This window comes from Canis lupus, chromosome 11 (assembly GCF_048164855.1).
Source record: "Canis lupus baileyi chromosome 11, mCanLup2.hap1, whole genome shotgun sequence".
Lineage (NCBI taxonomy): Eukaryota > Metazoa > Chordata > Mammalia > Carnivora > Canidae > Canis > Canis lupus.
In genome coordinates, this window is record NC_132848.1 from 31,240,182 (window position 1) to 31,255,242 (window position 15,061).

The following is a 15,061-nucleotide window of genomic DNA, read 5'->3' on the forward strand; positions in this document are numbered from 1 at the left end:
TCTGTATCCCCAAAGAGCCAGCAGAGCACGGACAAGGGAGTAAGTGTGACAGGAAGGCATATTTTGGTTCAACCTAAAGAAGACACTTTCTTTTTTTTTTATTATTTTAATTTTTATTTATTTATGATAGTCACAGAGAGAGAGAGAGAGAGAGAGGCAGAGACACAGGCAGAGGGAGAAGCAGGCTCCATGCCCCGGGAGCCTGATGTGGGATTCGATCCCGGGTCTCCAGGATCGCGCCCTGGGCCAAAGGCAGGCGCCAAACCGCTGCGCCACCCAGGGATCCCAAGAAGACACTTTCAAGTGTTAGGTGGTGAGCTCAGTACTCCTAGGAGTATTCAAGCAGTTGCTGGGTGATGATCGGTAGGGGAAATTCCCGCATGGACCGGGGATCTTCTTGGACAAGCTGCCGTCAGAGTCCCCTGTTAGCTTCAAGACGGGACAGCCCTATCCTCCTACACTTCTCTAACCCCTGCCTTTCTGTGAGTCTGGAGTCTGGAGCCCGTTTCCAAAGTGGCCAAAGTTGGGAGACTTTGGTGACTCAGAACTTTAACCCTGGGATCTCAAGACTCCAGAATTTGAAGACTCGAGACTGATCCTACGTGTCTGGGATTTTTGCATTCAAAGGATCCTGTGACATGAGAAGGGAAAGAGGACGGGGTTCGTCCGACTTGGAGGGACCCAGTTTCGCCCCACGGAGTGTTGAACTAGCCCACCTCTGTGTGTGTGCGCGCGTGCCACACGTGAGGATAAGGCTGCTGGAGGTTTTTGTAGTTCGTGCATCTCCCGCTTCTCTGCCCCGGCCATTTGAAGGCTGTCGCAGGGATAATTATAGCCCCCAAACAAAGCTGGCGACTCCAGGTAGCCATGGCAACTGTTAGGTAATGCCCGTTCTGTTGTAGAGATGTGTAAGTACAAACAGATGTCGGCTCCTTCCTCTTAGCTTAAATGGTAAAACTTAAAAGGTCCATCGACTTCAAAGCCACAGGTTTCCATGAGCACGCCAGTTAATGGGGGCGCCTGCCAAGGGGTGACAGCTAAGTATTCAACACTTTAGCGTCAGTAATGATTTGATGAGCTTTTAAATGCTCAGGCTGTCCCCAGACAGCTCAGAGGCTGGGGATGGCAGAGCTGTGGCTTCAGATTGGGTCCCAGCCCCACTGCTCACCAGCCCCGGGCAGCGGGCACAGTGCCCTTACAGCCAGGTGGGGCACCACGCCGCCCTGCCCTGTGGGGCTCGGCCTGCAGCGAGTGACCGAGAGGAGGGGCGGCGGTGGCTGAAGGTCTGAGCCCCTGGCAGACCTTCCTGGAGTTGCCTTTTCTCTTGTTCCTGGGCCTGGCATGGAGTAAGCCGTTAGTACTGGGCAGTTGATTGAATAGACATAGGATAGCCACCCCCCACCCCCGCCCCAATTTCTTCTCCATCCCTTGGCGTTTTTAGCTACTCATTGTCCCTCTACACCTTCCACTGTGAACGGTGGATGGGCTCCACATCCCTGGGTTAACACGAGCCTCGAGTGGGACTCCTGGAGTACAGGGTCTGGGAGGGGCGCCTGAGAAGCAGCCCTGAGCCTCTGGTTGGGAACGAGCTGATACAATAAAGACATAGACAAGGCTCACTGAAAGGAGGCATGAGGGGTCATACAGGAAGTAGCAGCTCATGGTGATCCCCAAATGGGAATTGGGCCAGACTTGACAGAGAACTGAGTGACTTCTGAACCCCTAGATTATACCAAAGAGCTCTAAGTTTGGGGTTCTTACTCAGTGTTGGCCATGAAATGGACTATCTTCGATGCCACACTTCCTACCACCTAGACAATTCTTGCCAAATGCCCCCTTCATGTTTGGGGAAGGGATCTGATTGATGTAACTAACAGACACGGACAGATGGACACAGCCCTGCCATTGGCTACCTCAGGTTACATGCCAGCCCTGGTCCGGTCACCTGTGACTGACAGGAGCATGGGGAAAGAACATGACCCACATGGTCATGGAGAGACTAGAGCAGAGCAGATGCCTTTAGAAAGAGCTGTATATGTGGGGTACTCATAACTGACGAGTCCAGTATAGACTCAGGACAGCCAGGACACCTGCTTATTCTTTCTGAACCTCAGTGTCCTCAGCTATAAAATGGAGTGATGATACTCATTACTTTGCAAGGCCTTCGTGAAAATTAGATGTAATCCCACCCAAGGAGGCACTTGGTAAACTGTAAAATTCTGTGTTGATGAAAAGAAGGGCCTGTGTACCTTGATCATAGCACTAAATCAACTGTACTATAAGCTTGTTCCTTTTGTCTCCCCAAGAGATTATGAGTTTCTTGAACACAAGAATGTGTTCATTTAGTTTTGTTTTCCTTGGCATGTAGCAGTTTCCATCACACAGTAGATACTCCCTAACTATGTGTTGGATGGATGAATGGATTGATGGGCAGATGATGGATGAATGGGTGAGAGAGTGGATGGATGGATGGATGGATGGATGGATGGACGGACAGATGATGGATGGGTGAGCGAGTAGATGGATGGATGGATGGATGGATGGATGGATGGATGGAGCCAGCATGGAAACATGGCCCAATGAAGGGAGCAGCACAGCAGGAGTACCTACATGTAAATGGAAGGCGGAAGAAATTAATTGTGCCTCAGGGGGGGATGTCAAGCAAAGCTTCTCAGAAGGAAATAGCTGAGTAAGGCTGTGAAGGCCACTAAGCCAGGAGTTTTCTGGGTACAGTGGGAAAATTCAGACTCCACGGAGCTGTGGGTTTGCCTGGGCTTCAACCAGCTATAAGGGGTACCACCTTGGCTCCTGCCCTCCGCCTCTGCCTGGGTGAGGGGCAGTCTGGCAAAGTGGGCGGGCTGTGGACAAGGAGACTCTCAGGGCCAGGCCAGCCCCAGGACCAGCCAGCGTGCTGCTGCCTGAGCTTGAAAACATGACAGCTCCTCCTGGGATGGCTGACAACGGGGGGAGTTGAGTTTCAGGCTGCTGGCTTTGGCTTTGATGGTGCCCTTTCTGCTGGCCTCGGAGACTCCAGACAGTGGCCCAGCCTCCTCCCTGCTCTTGCCACATACACAAACACCCCCACGCCCCTGTGGCCTGAGTTGTCCTACCACCCCACAATGGCACCTGCCCCAAAATAGCTTCCATGTGAGAGCTACAGAAAGGAAAAGATTAGACCCCACATGAAAAGAAGGGAGGAGGAGAGAAAGAGAGAGAGAGAGTGAGCGAGCCGTCAAGTGATCTGTGTCAAGCTTCAGGGAAAGTATAAAATCCCTTTGGGGCCAGGCGATCTCAAACCCCAGCTGTCAAAGCCAGGACGCCGAGTCAGCCCGGACTTGCTCTTTTTGTCTTCTTCAGCCTGTACCATGGGGCTCAGCGACGGGGAATGGCAGTTGGTGCTGAACATCTGGGGGAAGGTGGAGACTGACCTGGCGGGCCATGGGCAGGAGGTCCTCATCAGGTAAAAGGAAGAGATCCCATTGCCTCTGTCACCCACCCCTCAAAGATCAAAGGTGTGAGCCTGTAAGGTGGAACATTTGTGTGGGGTTGACCAGTTGGCTGCATCAGTTGAATTTATTAAAGCCCCCGCTTGGTTCCCCTTTGCTTTGTAAGAGTCAGGGACTTGAGTCCGGGAAGGGAGAAAGGAAAAGGGATCCAGCTCATGCCTGTGTCAGCAGCAAGAGAAGACTGGTGCTCAAACCCTGGGTGCCTTGTGCCCACCAAGAGGAATCCTAGAATTGTAGACAGAATGAGCAAGGGCCCCGAGGCGTCTCGTCCAGCTGTGTCACTTAATGGATGAGGACATAAAGGACCTGAGCGGGGCAGGACCTCCCCTGAGTCACAAGTCCTGTAAGGTCTGTAAGCTGTCAAGGCTAAGACATGGTCTTCTAGATGAGACCTGCAGCTCAAGAATTGGCTCTGCCACTGAGCAGCTGTGTGACCTTTGGGATGGTGCACAACCTCTCTGAGTCTAACAGCCTCTCCTCTACAATGGCGGCGGGGTAGGGGGGGATGCTAATATCTACATTTTCGAGTGGAAGTGAGAATGGAATAAGATAATGCGCGTGAAGGGCCTGGCACTGTTCCTGGAATATAACAGGTTCTAGAAGGTGGTAGTAATTGTTATGGGTGGAGCCAGACTACGGATCTTCACAGTACGATAATTAGAAAACAGAAGACAGAGGCCCGTTTCGTGACCCCAAATGTTGAGGAAGGTTGAATTCGAGAGCTCTGAGTGGTGTGGCCTCCAAGCACGGCTTGACTGCTATAGCAAGGGGTTCCAGAATATGCAAAAGAAAACAAAATCCCAAGCTTTGTCCATAAAGGATGGACTGTGGGACTTTCTTTTCCCACTGCCCGCCACCCCAGATGGTGTGAGACCCCTCTCTGGTCCCTTCTCTCATGCTCTGGGCAGCACGAGTCAACCATGTAACTGGACGTAAATCAACATTTCTGCAGCTGGGAGCAAGGGGACCTTCTCCTTTGTCAGCCAGATTTTCCTCTCCCACTCAGGTGTCTTTCCAGTCTCCCTCGCGCTTCCGTTCCCACTCCCCCATCCAGGGAGAATGGCCAGGCCCATAAGCTCTGTGACCCGAAGTCCGAGCCCTGGGTGGCCACGCTAGAAACGTTGGGGAAGGGTGGTAGCATAATTGGGGTGTCCCCTTATGCCTTTCTCCACCTGTCCTCTGATAGCAGGCTGCAGGGGCTGCAACAGGTCCTGTTTGGGGAGACAAAAGTACCCCCCAAATTGACATCTGCTCTGCAGCCACATTTACTGTGTGACCTTGGACAAGTCACTCCTCCTCTCCTGGTCCTGTTTGCCTCTTGGTTGTCTGCCAGGGTCTCTGAGGTCCCTCTCTGCTCTCAGGTCCTGGCATTCCCTGAGCCCATGCTCCTCCCTTGCTTTTGGAGAAGAGGCAGGGTTGTTGGGGTTGGGGACCAGTTTGCCAAGTGCAAGTCTCTCCAAGGTGATCTGGGGGCCACCAGCCCCCCAGGGCAGTGACTTGAAGGAGACTTGGAGTATTATGTCATCAGGGGAAACATTCCCTCCTGGCCCAGGGTGGATCAAGAAGACCTGCCAGGGGCCAGGGGCCAGGGATGAGACGTGATGCCTGAGACTCTAGGGCCCTGGAAGGTCCCAGAAAGCTCAGTGCCCTGCTGTGTCCTAGGCTGTGGGACGTGCAGAAACCGGAGACCATGCCAACCGGTCCCGCCCGCTGGGTGTTGGGGTCGGGCAGGAGGGCCCCCCTCTGTGTGGAGGGCGGGGAGGGGATGCTAATTCCCGGGGCTGCAAGTGCCTCTGTGAGAGCTAGCCTCTTGGTTCTGTTCCAGCCCTGAGCCTGGGCTTCCTCAGCGACCTTGGCAAGGTCATTGTCCTCCACGTCTGACTGTAAAAGACAACAAATCTGCTCCACTGAGCCTGCTAATAAAACACCGAGGGCTTCGCTGCAATTACATGATCACAAAGGGCTGGAACGAAAAGGCCCGAGGGTCGCTTGGAGAGCCTGGCTGCAGGAGCCGGGCAGGGGCCCCGGACCGAGGGGGCTTCCGGGTGTGCTCCTGCCTTTCCTTCTCTTATATTTTTGCATTTAGGCCAAGAATTTTGAGGCCACGAAATGTTTGAAAATCACTGCTGGTAGCCAGTACTTCTCTTGTTACAGAGAGGAAACAGGGCCTGAGGGTCACTGCCAGCCAGAGGCGGCTGCAGCAGGACCCCAAATCCCTGATCCTGATGGCGATGATGGTGATGGTGATGATATTGGTGACGGTGGGGGCCGTGGCAGTGATCACGGTGGTGGCGACAAGAAGGAGGGGTGAGGACAGCGAGTATGGACACGTGCACCCCACCTGGCCCTGTGTTGGGTGCTTCATACATCTTCACTCACTTAAAGCCTCACAAGTGCCTTATGGGGTAGATGTTATGATCACCACCCTGAACAGAGAGGTTGAGTGACTTGCCCACGGTCGCACAGCTGGAATTCAAATCCAGGCAGCTCGGACCCTGGCCTATCACACGCCCGCTTGGGAGCCCCGCACTCCACTGGTCCCCTACCCCCGCTCCTGCCACACCAGAGGGGGCCCCCTCCTCAGTCCGGTTCTTGGGTCTGGAGCAGAGAAGTAGTCCTCGGAGCAGGTCCCAGTCCTCAGTCTGCCGTGTGGGTGTCCGATGGGGCCTCCATTCAGAGGATGGCTGGGAGGGGGCCTCCTGGGCCTGTGACAAGCGAGGTGGGTGGATGTGGGACTGGAGGTGACAACACGGGGCTTCTGAACCAGTAGAGAAAATCTTTCCACCCTTCTCTGTGGGGTGAGGGGTTTCCTCTGTCCATTTGCAGGTAAACCCAGGTGTGGCCTTGTGTGGCTGCCCGGGGCTCCCGGCGGCAGGACCATGGGCCAGGGGAGGGAGGCTCCAGAATGGTCTGGGGGTGCTGACTAGCCCGATTTTCCCGCACTGTTCAAAGTAAATCTGGGCTCCTTTTGCTGGCTCACTGGTGGGGAAGGTGAGGCAGGGGTCAAGCCTGAGGATTTGGAGGCTGAGATATCAGCTAGACCGACCCTTTTGGTTTATAGATGGGTGAGCCCTGAGCCAGAGAAGTTGAGTGACTTCTTCAGCGTCACACAGCACATTAGAGGCAGCAGGGACTGGGCCTCAGCTTCCACAAATCTCAGCCCCGTGTTCTTTCTCCATCACCTCTGGGAGCCCCCCAGGATATCTGTGATCCCCTGGCTGCCTTGGGTGCCAGGTCCTGGGGCCTTTCCTGCCCCCGACAGGCTCTCTCCAGTGTCCTGACATCTGGGCTTCACCTGCGGGTACTGGGTATCGCGTCTGTCAGGCAGGGGGTTGAGGATCATTGTCACCAGATAATAAGTGGAGCTCAGGGACCCTTGGGTGAAAATTGCCGGAGAGGAGCTGTCAGTGCACAAGGCTTGGCGGGGCTGGGGCTGGTGATGTGGTGACGCGGGGCAGGGCGAGGACAGCCCTGGGCGATCTGGGGAAGCAGGAGGGATTGGCTCCTGGGGGAAGGATGTGCTCCCTGCTGGTGCTACCCTGTGCACGCCTGTGTGTGTCTGGGCGTGTGCCCGTGAATACGGGTGTGTGCCGTCGGATGTGGTCACAAACAGGAGCATGTCAGCGGCAGGGCTGCAGGCCTCGGCGGGAAGTTATACAGGACAAACTTTCCCAGGGCCTGAAGCTGGGGGCGGGAAAGCCGAGCAGGTAGTGTCACCCCTGCCAACACTTCAGGCTGTGACACACCACCTTGGGTGTGAGCTGTAGAACCATCCAGCCCCTGCAGCAGGCCTTGCCACCACCGGCCAGCCGGGTGACCCTGGGCATGTCACCTACCTCTGTAGGCCTCTCGCCAACAGGTGAAATGGGGAGAACCACCCCTGCCCAGGCGGCAGGTAGGACTCCCTTCAGCCAACACCCACCTTTCCACAGCAGGAAACGCAGGTCCAAGGTTCAGGTGGATGCTCAGGTTCACGGGCAGAGTCCGTCTGCGGCCAACTCACTGGCTCCGGGGCAGGTGGCTCCCTCCCCTGCCCCACCCCAGGGGCCTCACCATCCTACTGTGGGAGCCCAGAAGGGATGCAGTGGGGAGGGGGTCCAACCACAAAACAAGCAAGTGCTTTCTGAGCCTGAGAGCTAATCTGGAGTGGTAGTGAGCCTCCTGTAGCTGGAAGTATTCAGGCAACCAAAGGATGATCCCAAGGCAGGAAGCCGCAGGGATGGCCCCCTGCTGGGTCTACTTTTTGGGTCACTCAGGCCTTGGCCCTGCCTCACACCCACCCTGTAATGTCGAGTTATGATTTATCCCCTCTGAGCCTCTGTGTGCTCATCTGTAAAATGGGAGATGCAGGTGCACAGCCTGCAGGTGCAGGGCCCAGTGCACAGGGGGTACCATCAGATCCAGGGTCCTCCAGCCCCGGTGCCCCTCCCAGCCCCCCACCTCTAACCGTGATGCCAGTTGGTCACTTGCCCTCCAAACAACTTGGAGGAGATTGGGGTGAAGCCAGGGAGCCAGGCCACCACGTCCTCCCTCCCCGCCTGGCACAGTAGCAGACGATGAGGATGGGGAAGATGGTAACGGGGAGCCCCTCCGCCGCATGCGCTCGTCCTTCTCGCGCTCACGTAATCACCACTACGGGTGGGGCACCAGTCATCTGTGTGCTCAGATGAGAAAGCTGAAGCACAGAGGTGGGGGACGCACCCAAGGCCACCCAGCTGGGAAGTAGGGGGGCCCTGGCTGGAACTGGTGCCTGGCCACCTCCAGACCCTACTGCGCGTCCCAGTGGGGTGTCCCAGACACTGCAGTGTCTGACTGCAGATCTCCCTGTGCCCACAGGCTCTTTAAGAACCACCCCGAGACCCTGGATAAGTTCGACAAGTTCAAGCACCTGAAGACAGAGGATGAGATGAAGGGCTCCGAGGACCTGAAGAAGCATGGCAACACCGTGCTCACCGCCCTGGGGGGCATCCTTAAGAAGAAGGGGCATCACGAGGCCGAGCTGAAGCCCCTGGCCCAGTCACATGCCACCAAGCACAAGATCCCCGTCAAGTACCTGGAGGTGGGAGGCAGGGCAGGGGCGGGCAGGGCGGGCAAGAGGAAGGAAGAGCCTCGAAAGGGGTGTGATTTGGGCCTGAGTTCCAGCTGGGCCGCTGATGCATGGGTGACCGCTGTGCTTCCTCTTTGTACCCCCTGTTCCCTTATCTGTAAAGGGGAGCTGTTGCCTGCTTTGTCTTCCTCCGGGGGTCACAGAGACTAAACCCATTTCTCCCCCAAATCAGAATGTTATTCAGAGGAAGCAGGGGTGCACCCCTTCCCTGCCCCCTGCGGGAAGGTACCATTCTTGTACCCATTGGGCAGATGAGTAAACTGAGGCACAGGGAGGGGTGATAGCTTGTCTGTGGCACACTCCCAGGATTCAAACCAGGGGCCGACCCTCTGCTTCTAGCCCCTGTGCCACGGGAAGTGGCAGGACAATTGCTGGGGCTCCATCCTGGGGTAGGGGTGGCTGGTGGATGGGGGGAGTTGGTGGGCAGGGGAGAGTCTGAGCTGCAGGTCTTGCCTCTACAGCCAGTTGGGGGAGGGGTGTGACAAGAGGAAGCACTGGGGTCAGGGGGTGGTGGAGAGGGCCTCAGGGGGATAGGAGCAATCCCTGGAGGTGGGAGCAGTAGCCAGGCTGGTGCAGGGAGGAGGATCAAGATCGTGGTCATCGCTACCATGAGGAGGGGCCGGGGAAGCCTTCACCTGGATGGCTGCGTGGAATTCCCACAGCCTCCCCCAGATGAGGCACTGCATCCAGGGCGCCTTCTTCTCTGCCACAAAGGAAGTTCAGAAGTAGGGAGTCCAGAGCTGGCTTGGGGGCCCCACAGCCACCCGGGGGCAGGCTCTTTCCCTGCTGCCGATGTTGGCGTGAATCCCCAAAGTTGACTCCTGGTCCAACGTGGCTGCGAGAGCTCCAGCCATCCGTGCTATACTCCAAACAGGAAGCAGGAAGAAGAGAGGAAAGCTCTCTTTTAGGGAGTCACAGAAATTCCATCCAACAGTTTTGTTTACGTCTCACTGGCCAGAAGTCAGTTGTAAGACCACATCGGTCTGCACGGGAACCGGGGATGGTAGGCCTCTCGCCGCTGCAGGTACAGCTGGTGTTCTGTTACCCAGGCAGAGGGAGAAGACGGACATGGGGCAGGAATTAGCAGACCCCGCGCCAGGCAGGTGTCCTTCTCATACCCACTGCACAGATTTGGAAACTGGAGGCTCGGAGAGGTTAAGGAGCAGGCCCGAGGTCACACAGCTAAGTAGCCGGTGGCTACGGTCTGAGCTGCGGTCTGAGCTGCGGGCCCTGGGAACTCCGGCTCTTCACCCCTGTGGCACCACGTCTCTCAACCGCCTCCACCCATGTCTTCAGGCCCTCAGCCTCCCCCCATGCACCCCACAAATCACAGCTGCCTCACAGATCACACCCAGTCGGCCCTGCCCGCCCATCCGTTCAGCCTCACACACGTGAGGAGCGGGTCCTGCCTTGGAGATGCTGCGCACGCTGCGGCCCCTGCCCTCCCCATCTCCTCTTGGCAGCAGAGCCCTGTCCATCCCCCGGGGCCACCTCCCCTGCATGTGGCCATCAGCTGCTCCATCCACCAGCACCACCCCCCGCCCCGCCTCACCCCTGCCAGGGCACCTGCCCGGCTGTACTGTGATTTCTGCATCTCCCCAGCTGCATCTCTGGGCTGGGGCATGAGCTCCTCGGGGGCAGACCCCCGCTCTCCCATTTCTGAACCCCAGTGGCATGTGGTGGCCTCACTGTACAGCCTGAATGAGCCTCTAGGGGGACCGGGAAGCAGGCTCAGAGAGAGAAAACGATGACTCAAGGTCACCTCGCAGGCCCAGGGACAAGAACCCAGGTCTACTTCAAACAAGTTTAATTCACTGCAAACCCTGCAAAATCTGAGGCGGAGCCCCGGGGTCCCCCCACCCCGCTGTGAGACCTCCTCCCATGCTCTGCAAAGGGGCTGCTGCTCCCCAGCTGGGACGGAGGGGACCACAGAGGGCGCTGGGTGCCAAGGGCAACTTTTCTCAATTGTCCGGCTGGCCTGGCCCACACTCTCCTAGATGTTAGTGGCTCTGCCCCAGGGCCACTAGGGTCTGAGTGGGGAGACCCGATGGGGTCGCCTGAGCCGCTGTTTTAGGGTGAAGTCACACATGGGGGTCACAGCAGAGCAGGGCCTGGAACCTGGGTGTCCCACGGTCTCCAGGGCAGGGTTTACGTCACGGTAGCCCGAACCCCCTCTCTGTTGTGTGACATTTATGACCTGAAGGGTGAGCTTACGCACGTGTCCAGATCGGTGCCCAAAGGCAGGTGTTTGTGGAGCTGTCCCTGTCTCTTCCTTTTTCTTTCTTTCTTTCTTTCTTTCTTATTTTTTGAGAGCGAAAGAGAGAGAGCATGAGGGCCGGGAGGAGGGGCAGGGGCAGAGGGAGAGGATCTTAAGCAGGCTCCATGCCCAGTGTGAAGCCTGATGCGGGGCTCGATCTCACAACCAACCTGAGATCATGACCTGGGCCGAAACCAAGAATCTGACGCTTAACCCACTGCGCCCCCCGGGCGCCCCGCCGTCCCTATTTCTGGGCAGAACCGTGTTTACTGGGTGTTGCCATTTGTGCCTCTTGAGGTCTCTGTCAACATGTGCCCCCCGCCACCAGCCTGTGGTCACTTGTGCTCGGGGTGAGAAAATGGGAAAAGCCAACCGAGGTGCGGTCCCTGCGTCCGTCCCTGGCTCTGGCGGCCGTTTGTCTACACCCCCCTGGGTGCAAATTCCAGCCCTGCCGTCCACTTGCTATGTGATCTGGCTACATTCCCGTCTGGGCCTCTGTAACCTGATACCGCTTGGTCCACCGGCCAGGGCTGTGGTTGGCATCAAGTCTTGACTAAATGTCAAAAAGGCCCAGTGGCATTTTATGGCGCTGAGATCTTTCAGTGGCTAAAGCAGCGGTGCTGTAGATGTTCCTGGGAATGACGCTGTGGGTGTCTGAGCGCACGTGGGACGTGAGGTTGATACGGGACAGGATGGGTCCTGAGGGCGAGCAGTGGCCCTTCCTCGACCTCCCTCCTTCCCCCTCCACCAATAATTCTGAGCACCGGCTCTGTGTTTGGTATAGAAAATAGGATGCTCTGCCCCCCACCCCCACCAGCGCCCACACAGGCTACTTGGAGCAATAACCACACTAAGCCACTGAATGCAAAAATTAAACATACGTGGATGGAAACAGTTTTTTCCTAGATTTTCTGGCTGCAAAATCCTGGGTAAAACCATGGAATAGGAGCATTTCCCTTCCCTCTGGCTGCCAGCGCGGAGGCAGTGCCCCGGGCCCCCGCATCCCCAGCACTAGCTGAGGAGGGTGGCAGGTGAGCCGGCCCACCTGGCTACGTGACCTGGAGCCCGTACCGAGGTGGGCCTGGCTCCCCGGGGCACCTGTCTTACAGGGTGGTAGGGAGCGGAGGAACGAATCCACGGACAGCCCTCGGACGCACGCCTGGTGTGTAGTAAGCGTAAGCGCTTCATAAATGGGCGTGGAATAAAGAGAAGGGGGCGCTCAGCCTGATTCCCGTCTGGCTCCTGTGACCCGCACCCCTCTCCTCCCCACTGCAGTTCATCTCAGATGCCATCATCCAGGTCCTGCAGAGCAAGCATTCCGGGGACTTCCACGCCGACACCGAGGCGGCCATGAAAAAGGCCCTGGAGCTGTTCCGGAATGACATCGCCGCCAAGTACAAGGAGCTGGGGTTCCAGGGCTAAGCCCCTGGACGCTGTCGCCCCCACCCACGTGGGCCCCGGGGCCCCAGGGGCGGGCGGGTCTGATCTCCTGTAGCCGTGTAGACTTTGCTTCTGAGTGTCCGCTTTGTTGATGAGAAGTGGGCGGGAGAGGCTGTGCAGGGTGGCTTCGCGGGCCTGGGGCCTGGGCCCCTTGTGGAGGGTCACCGCCCCGGGGGCCGGGAGGAGTGTGGCCCTTTGCTCACTGTGGCCCACAGAGTTCTGGTCACACTTCTCCTCTCTCCTAAACTCCAGCCCAATCCCTCCAACCTCCTCAAACTCAACCACACCTTCACCCTCCCCTCTGATCCCAAATCCAAGCCATAAACCAAGGCCCGGCCATAAGAACGCTCTGATCCATCACTGCCCCCCAGTGTCCATCTGTAATGAAAAAGAGGTCTGGACAGAGTGGGCCAGCCACCCCCCAGCCCGAGGGAGGCGACGTGGATCTGGAACATAAGTGTGCCTTTTCTCAGCGAATGGAGTGACTCACCTGGTTTTAATAAAAGACCCTGCAACATCATAGTCTCTGTCTGGTGAGCTTCCTCTCCTGGAGCAAGTGAAGAGGGCCCCAGGGAAGAAACGGCTGGGATTGTGTGCGCAGACAGCCCTGGGGGGTGGAGGCAGAGGGAGAGGAGGAGAGGAGGGAAACAGACGGAACCTGCCCTCCTCAGATCACCCTCAGTGGCAGGGACCCCATGCGGGGCATGGGGAATTGCAGGGGCTGGGTGGTGAGGGGAGCCCTGTGGGTGGCGGAGGTGGGCTGGTCACCAGACCTTTGCACCCAGAGGCAAGCAGTTGCACCCAGAGGAGAGGCCTGGGGGGCGAGGGGGGGGGGCGGTCACCGTGGTTACAGCAACTTCAATAACATGCCAAGGACACTGCTAGTGAGTGACAAAGCCGGGTTCAGAGCTGGGGAGGCAGCGGGGACTCCAGCTGGGGAGGCAAAGAGGTGGCCAGCCAGGGGCGGGCACTGACCTTCTGGCCACAGAGGAGGGACAGACGCAGGGGAAAGAACTCACAGACACGGGCCAGGAGACACGATCCACATCTACAGATGCCGAACACGGACAGGATGTGTGGTCTTACCACAAGGACCCAGAATAAAATGTTATGTGACCGTGGCCACCAGGCAGGTGGCAGGCTGGAGCCCAGGCCATGGACAGGGGCCGGGGGAGAGGTGGCCCGGGGCCATCGGAGTGCCCAGGCCGGGAGGGCCTCGAAGCACGTAAGACCCCGGTGCTAGCTCCAGGAAGCTCCAAGTCCTCGGCCCCATAAAGCTCTAGGAACTCCTAGAACCAGTGACCTAGTCACCTCTGCCCTTGAATCCCCGAGGTCCAACTGCCTGTGATGAGCCCGACCTCAGACCACGCCAAGATTCGCGGCGGCAGCTGAACGGGGCAGGGCTCCTCTGCTAGTGTAGACACGTCTCAAATCCTAAAAGGCTCACCCATCAGGCTGTGCTGCTGTATCCACGGTCCCCCTCGTAGGGCTTTGGGAATTCTGCCATCTGAGAGAGTGGGAGGGCAGGGGAGGGGAAGTTCGGGTCATGGAGCCTGGGGAAAATTCCGTGCATTTATAATAATTCCGTTGAATGCGCAGGCCGGGAGCACTTGCACGTAGGCCCGTGTCCAGGACCTGGAGTTGCCGCAGGCTGGTCCCTGCCCTCGAGGGTTGGCGAGCTCGGGGGCCCTGATAATGAGACCGGGGCAGAATGGATCAGGGCTGCAGAGAAGTACCGGTCACGTGTCATTCATTCAGCGCACGTTCCACAGATATTCGCTGGGCACAGCCGGTGGGAGAATCTCCGTGCACACCTTTGATGTGCCCAAAACGCGACCTCTTTTTTTCTATTTGGGATCCTCACTGTGGCTCTGAGGCACATGCTCCGTCTCAGTCTCCTGGAGGTCGGGCGCTCTCGGGTCCCAAATTTCCTTGGGGTTTTGGCTCATTCTAAGGCGGTGTCCGTGTGCCAAGTAGTGGCGCGTGTGGGCGGGAAGGTGGCGACCTGTGGCTGTCATCTTTTCCCAGGGGTCCTCAGGGAGGCTGCAGCCCACCTGGTCCTCACTTAGGGTCCTCATCAGGTGCTTGGGGAAACCCTGAGGCTCTCCCAGGCTCCTTCTGCCTGGGCCACTTCTTTGTAGGACCACCCCTGCCCCATGAGGGCTTCACCTGGGATGGGAGGCACAGATTTCCTCGGAGTCTAGACCCTACGGTCCTGTCTGAGCTTTCCCAGCCTCCTCCGGGGTTTGGCAGGGGTGCGCAGGGGTGCCCTGTATGGTTGTACAGGTTGTGCACTCCACATGAGCACTGGAGGACAGAACCAACTAAGGGCAGCATTCGGTCTGTGCTCCAGTTGCCAAGCTGGGCTCCCAGAAGGGGTGCTTTTTCCTACATCACACACAAGCACCTCCAAGAACTACTTTCTCTGCCCCCCCCCCCCCCACTGCAATCAATCTGTTTCTTTTTCAGCTCTTCTCCTTCTGACAGTTCAGAACATTTTTTTCCAGCCTGGGAAGCAGGGATGCCTTGCGATTTCCTCCAAATCTTTGCCCTTTCTATGTGTTCTTTCTGGTCCTCTCAGGGCCTGAGCTTTTGAATCCGCAAATCCACACAAGAGACATGTTTTTCTTGCTTTCAGCAGTCACGTCTTTTCCTGAGCCTGGGGCTCAGAAATGCCTTTGCTGTCTGAAAAGGAAAGAGCTAAAGAAGAAAAGAAATCCTGCGGGAGGGAGCAGAGCGGGGGGAGGAGTA

General features: G+C 57.4%; 1 protein-coding gene across 1 annotated transcript; it reads left to right on the forward strand.

Moving 5' to 3' along the window:
• The first annotated feature begins 3,098 nt into the window (after positions 1-3,098).
• MB (myoglobin) lies at positions 3,099-12,830 on the forward strand. The gene is made up of 3 exons (XM_072844161.1): positions 3,099-3,460; positions 8,343-8,565; positions 12,146-12,830. Exons 1-3 carry the CDS (start codon positions 3,366-3,368, stop codon positions 12,290-12,292), a joined length of 465 nt encoding a protein of 154 aa, XP_072700262.1. The 5' UTR covers positions 3,099-3,365; the 3' UTR covers positions 12,293-12,830.
• The last annotated feature ends 2,231 nt before the right edge of the window (positions 12,831-15,061 follow it).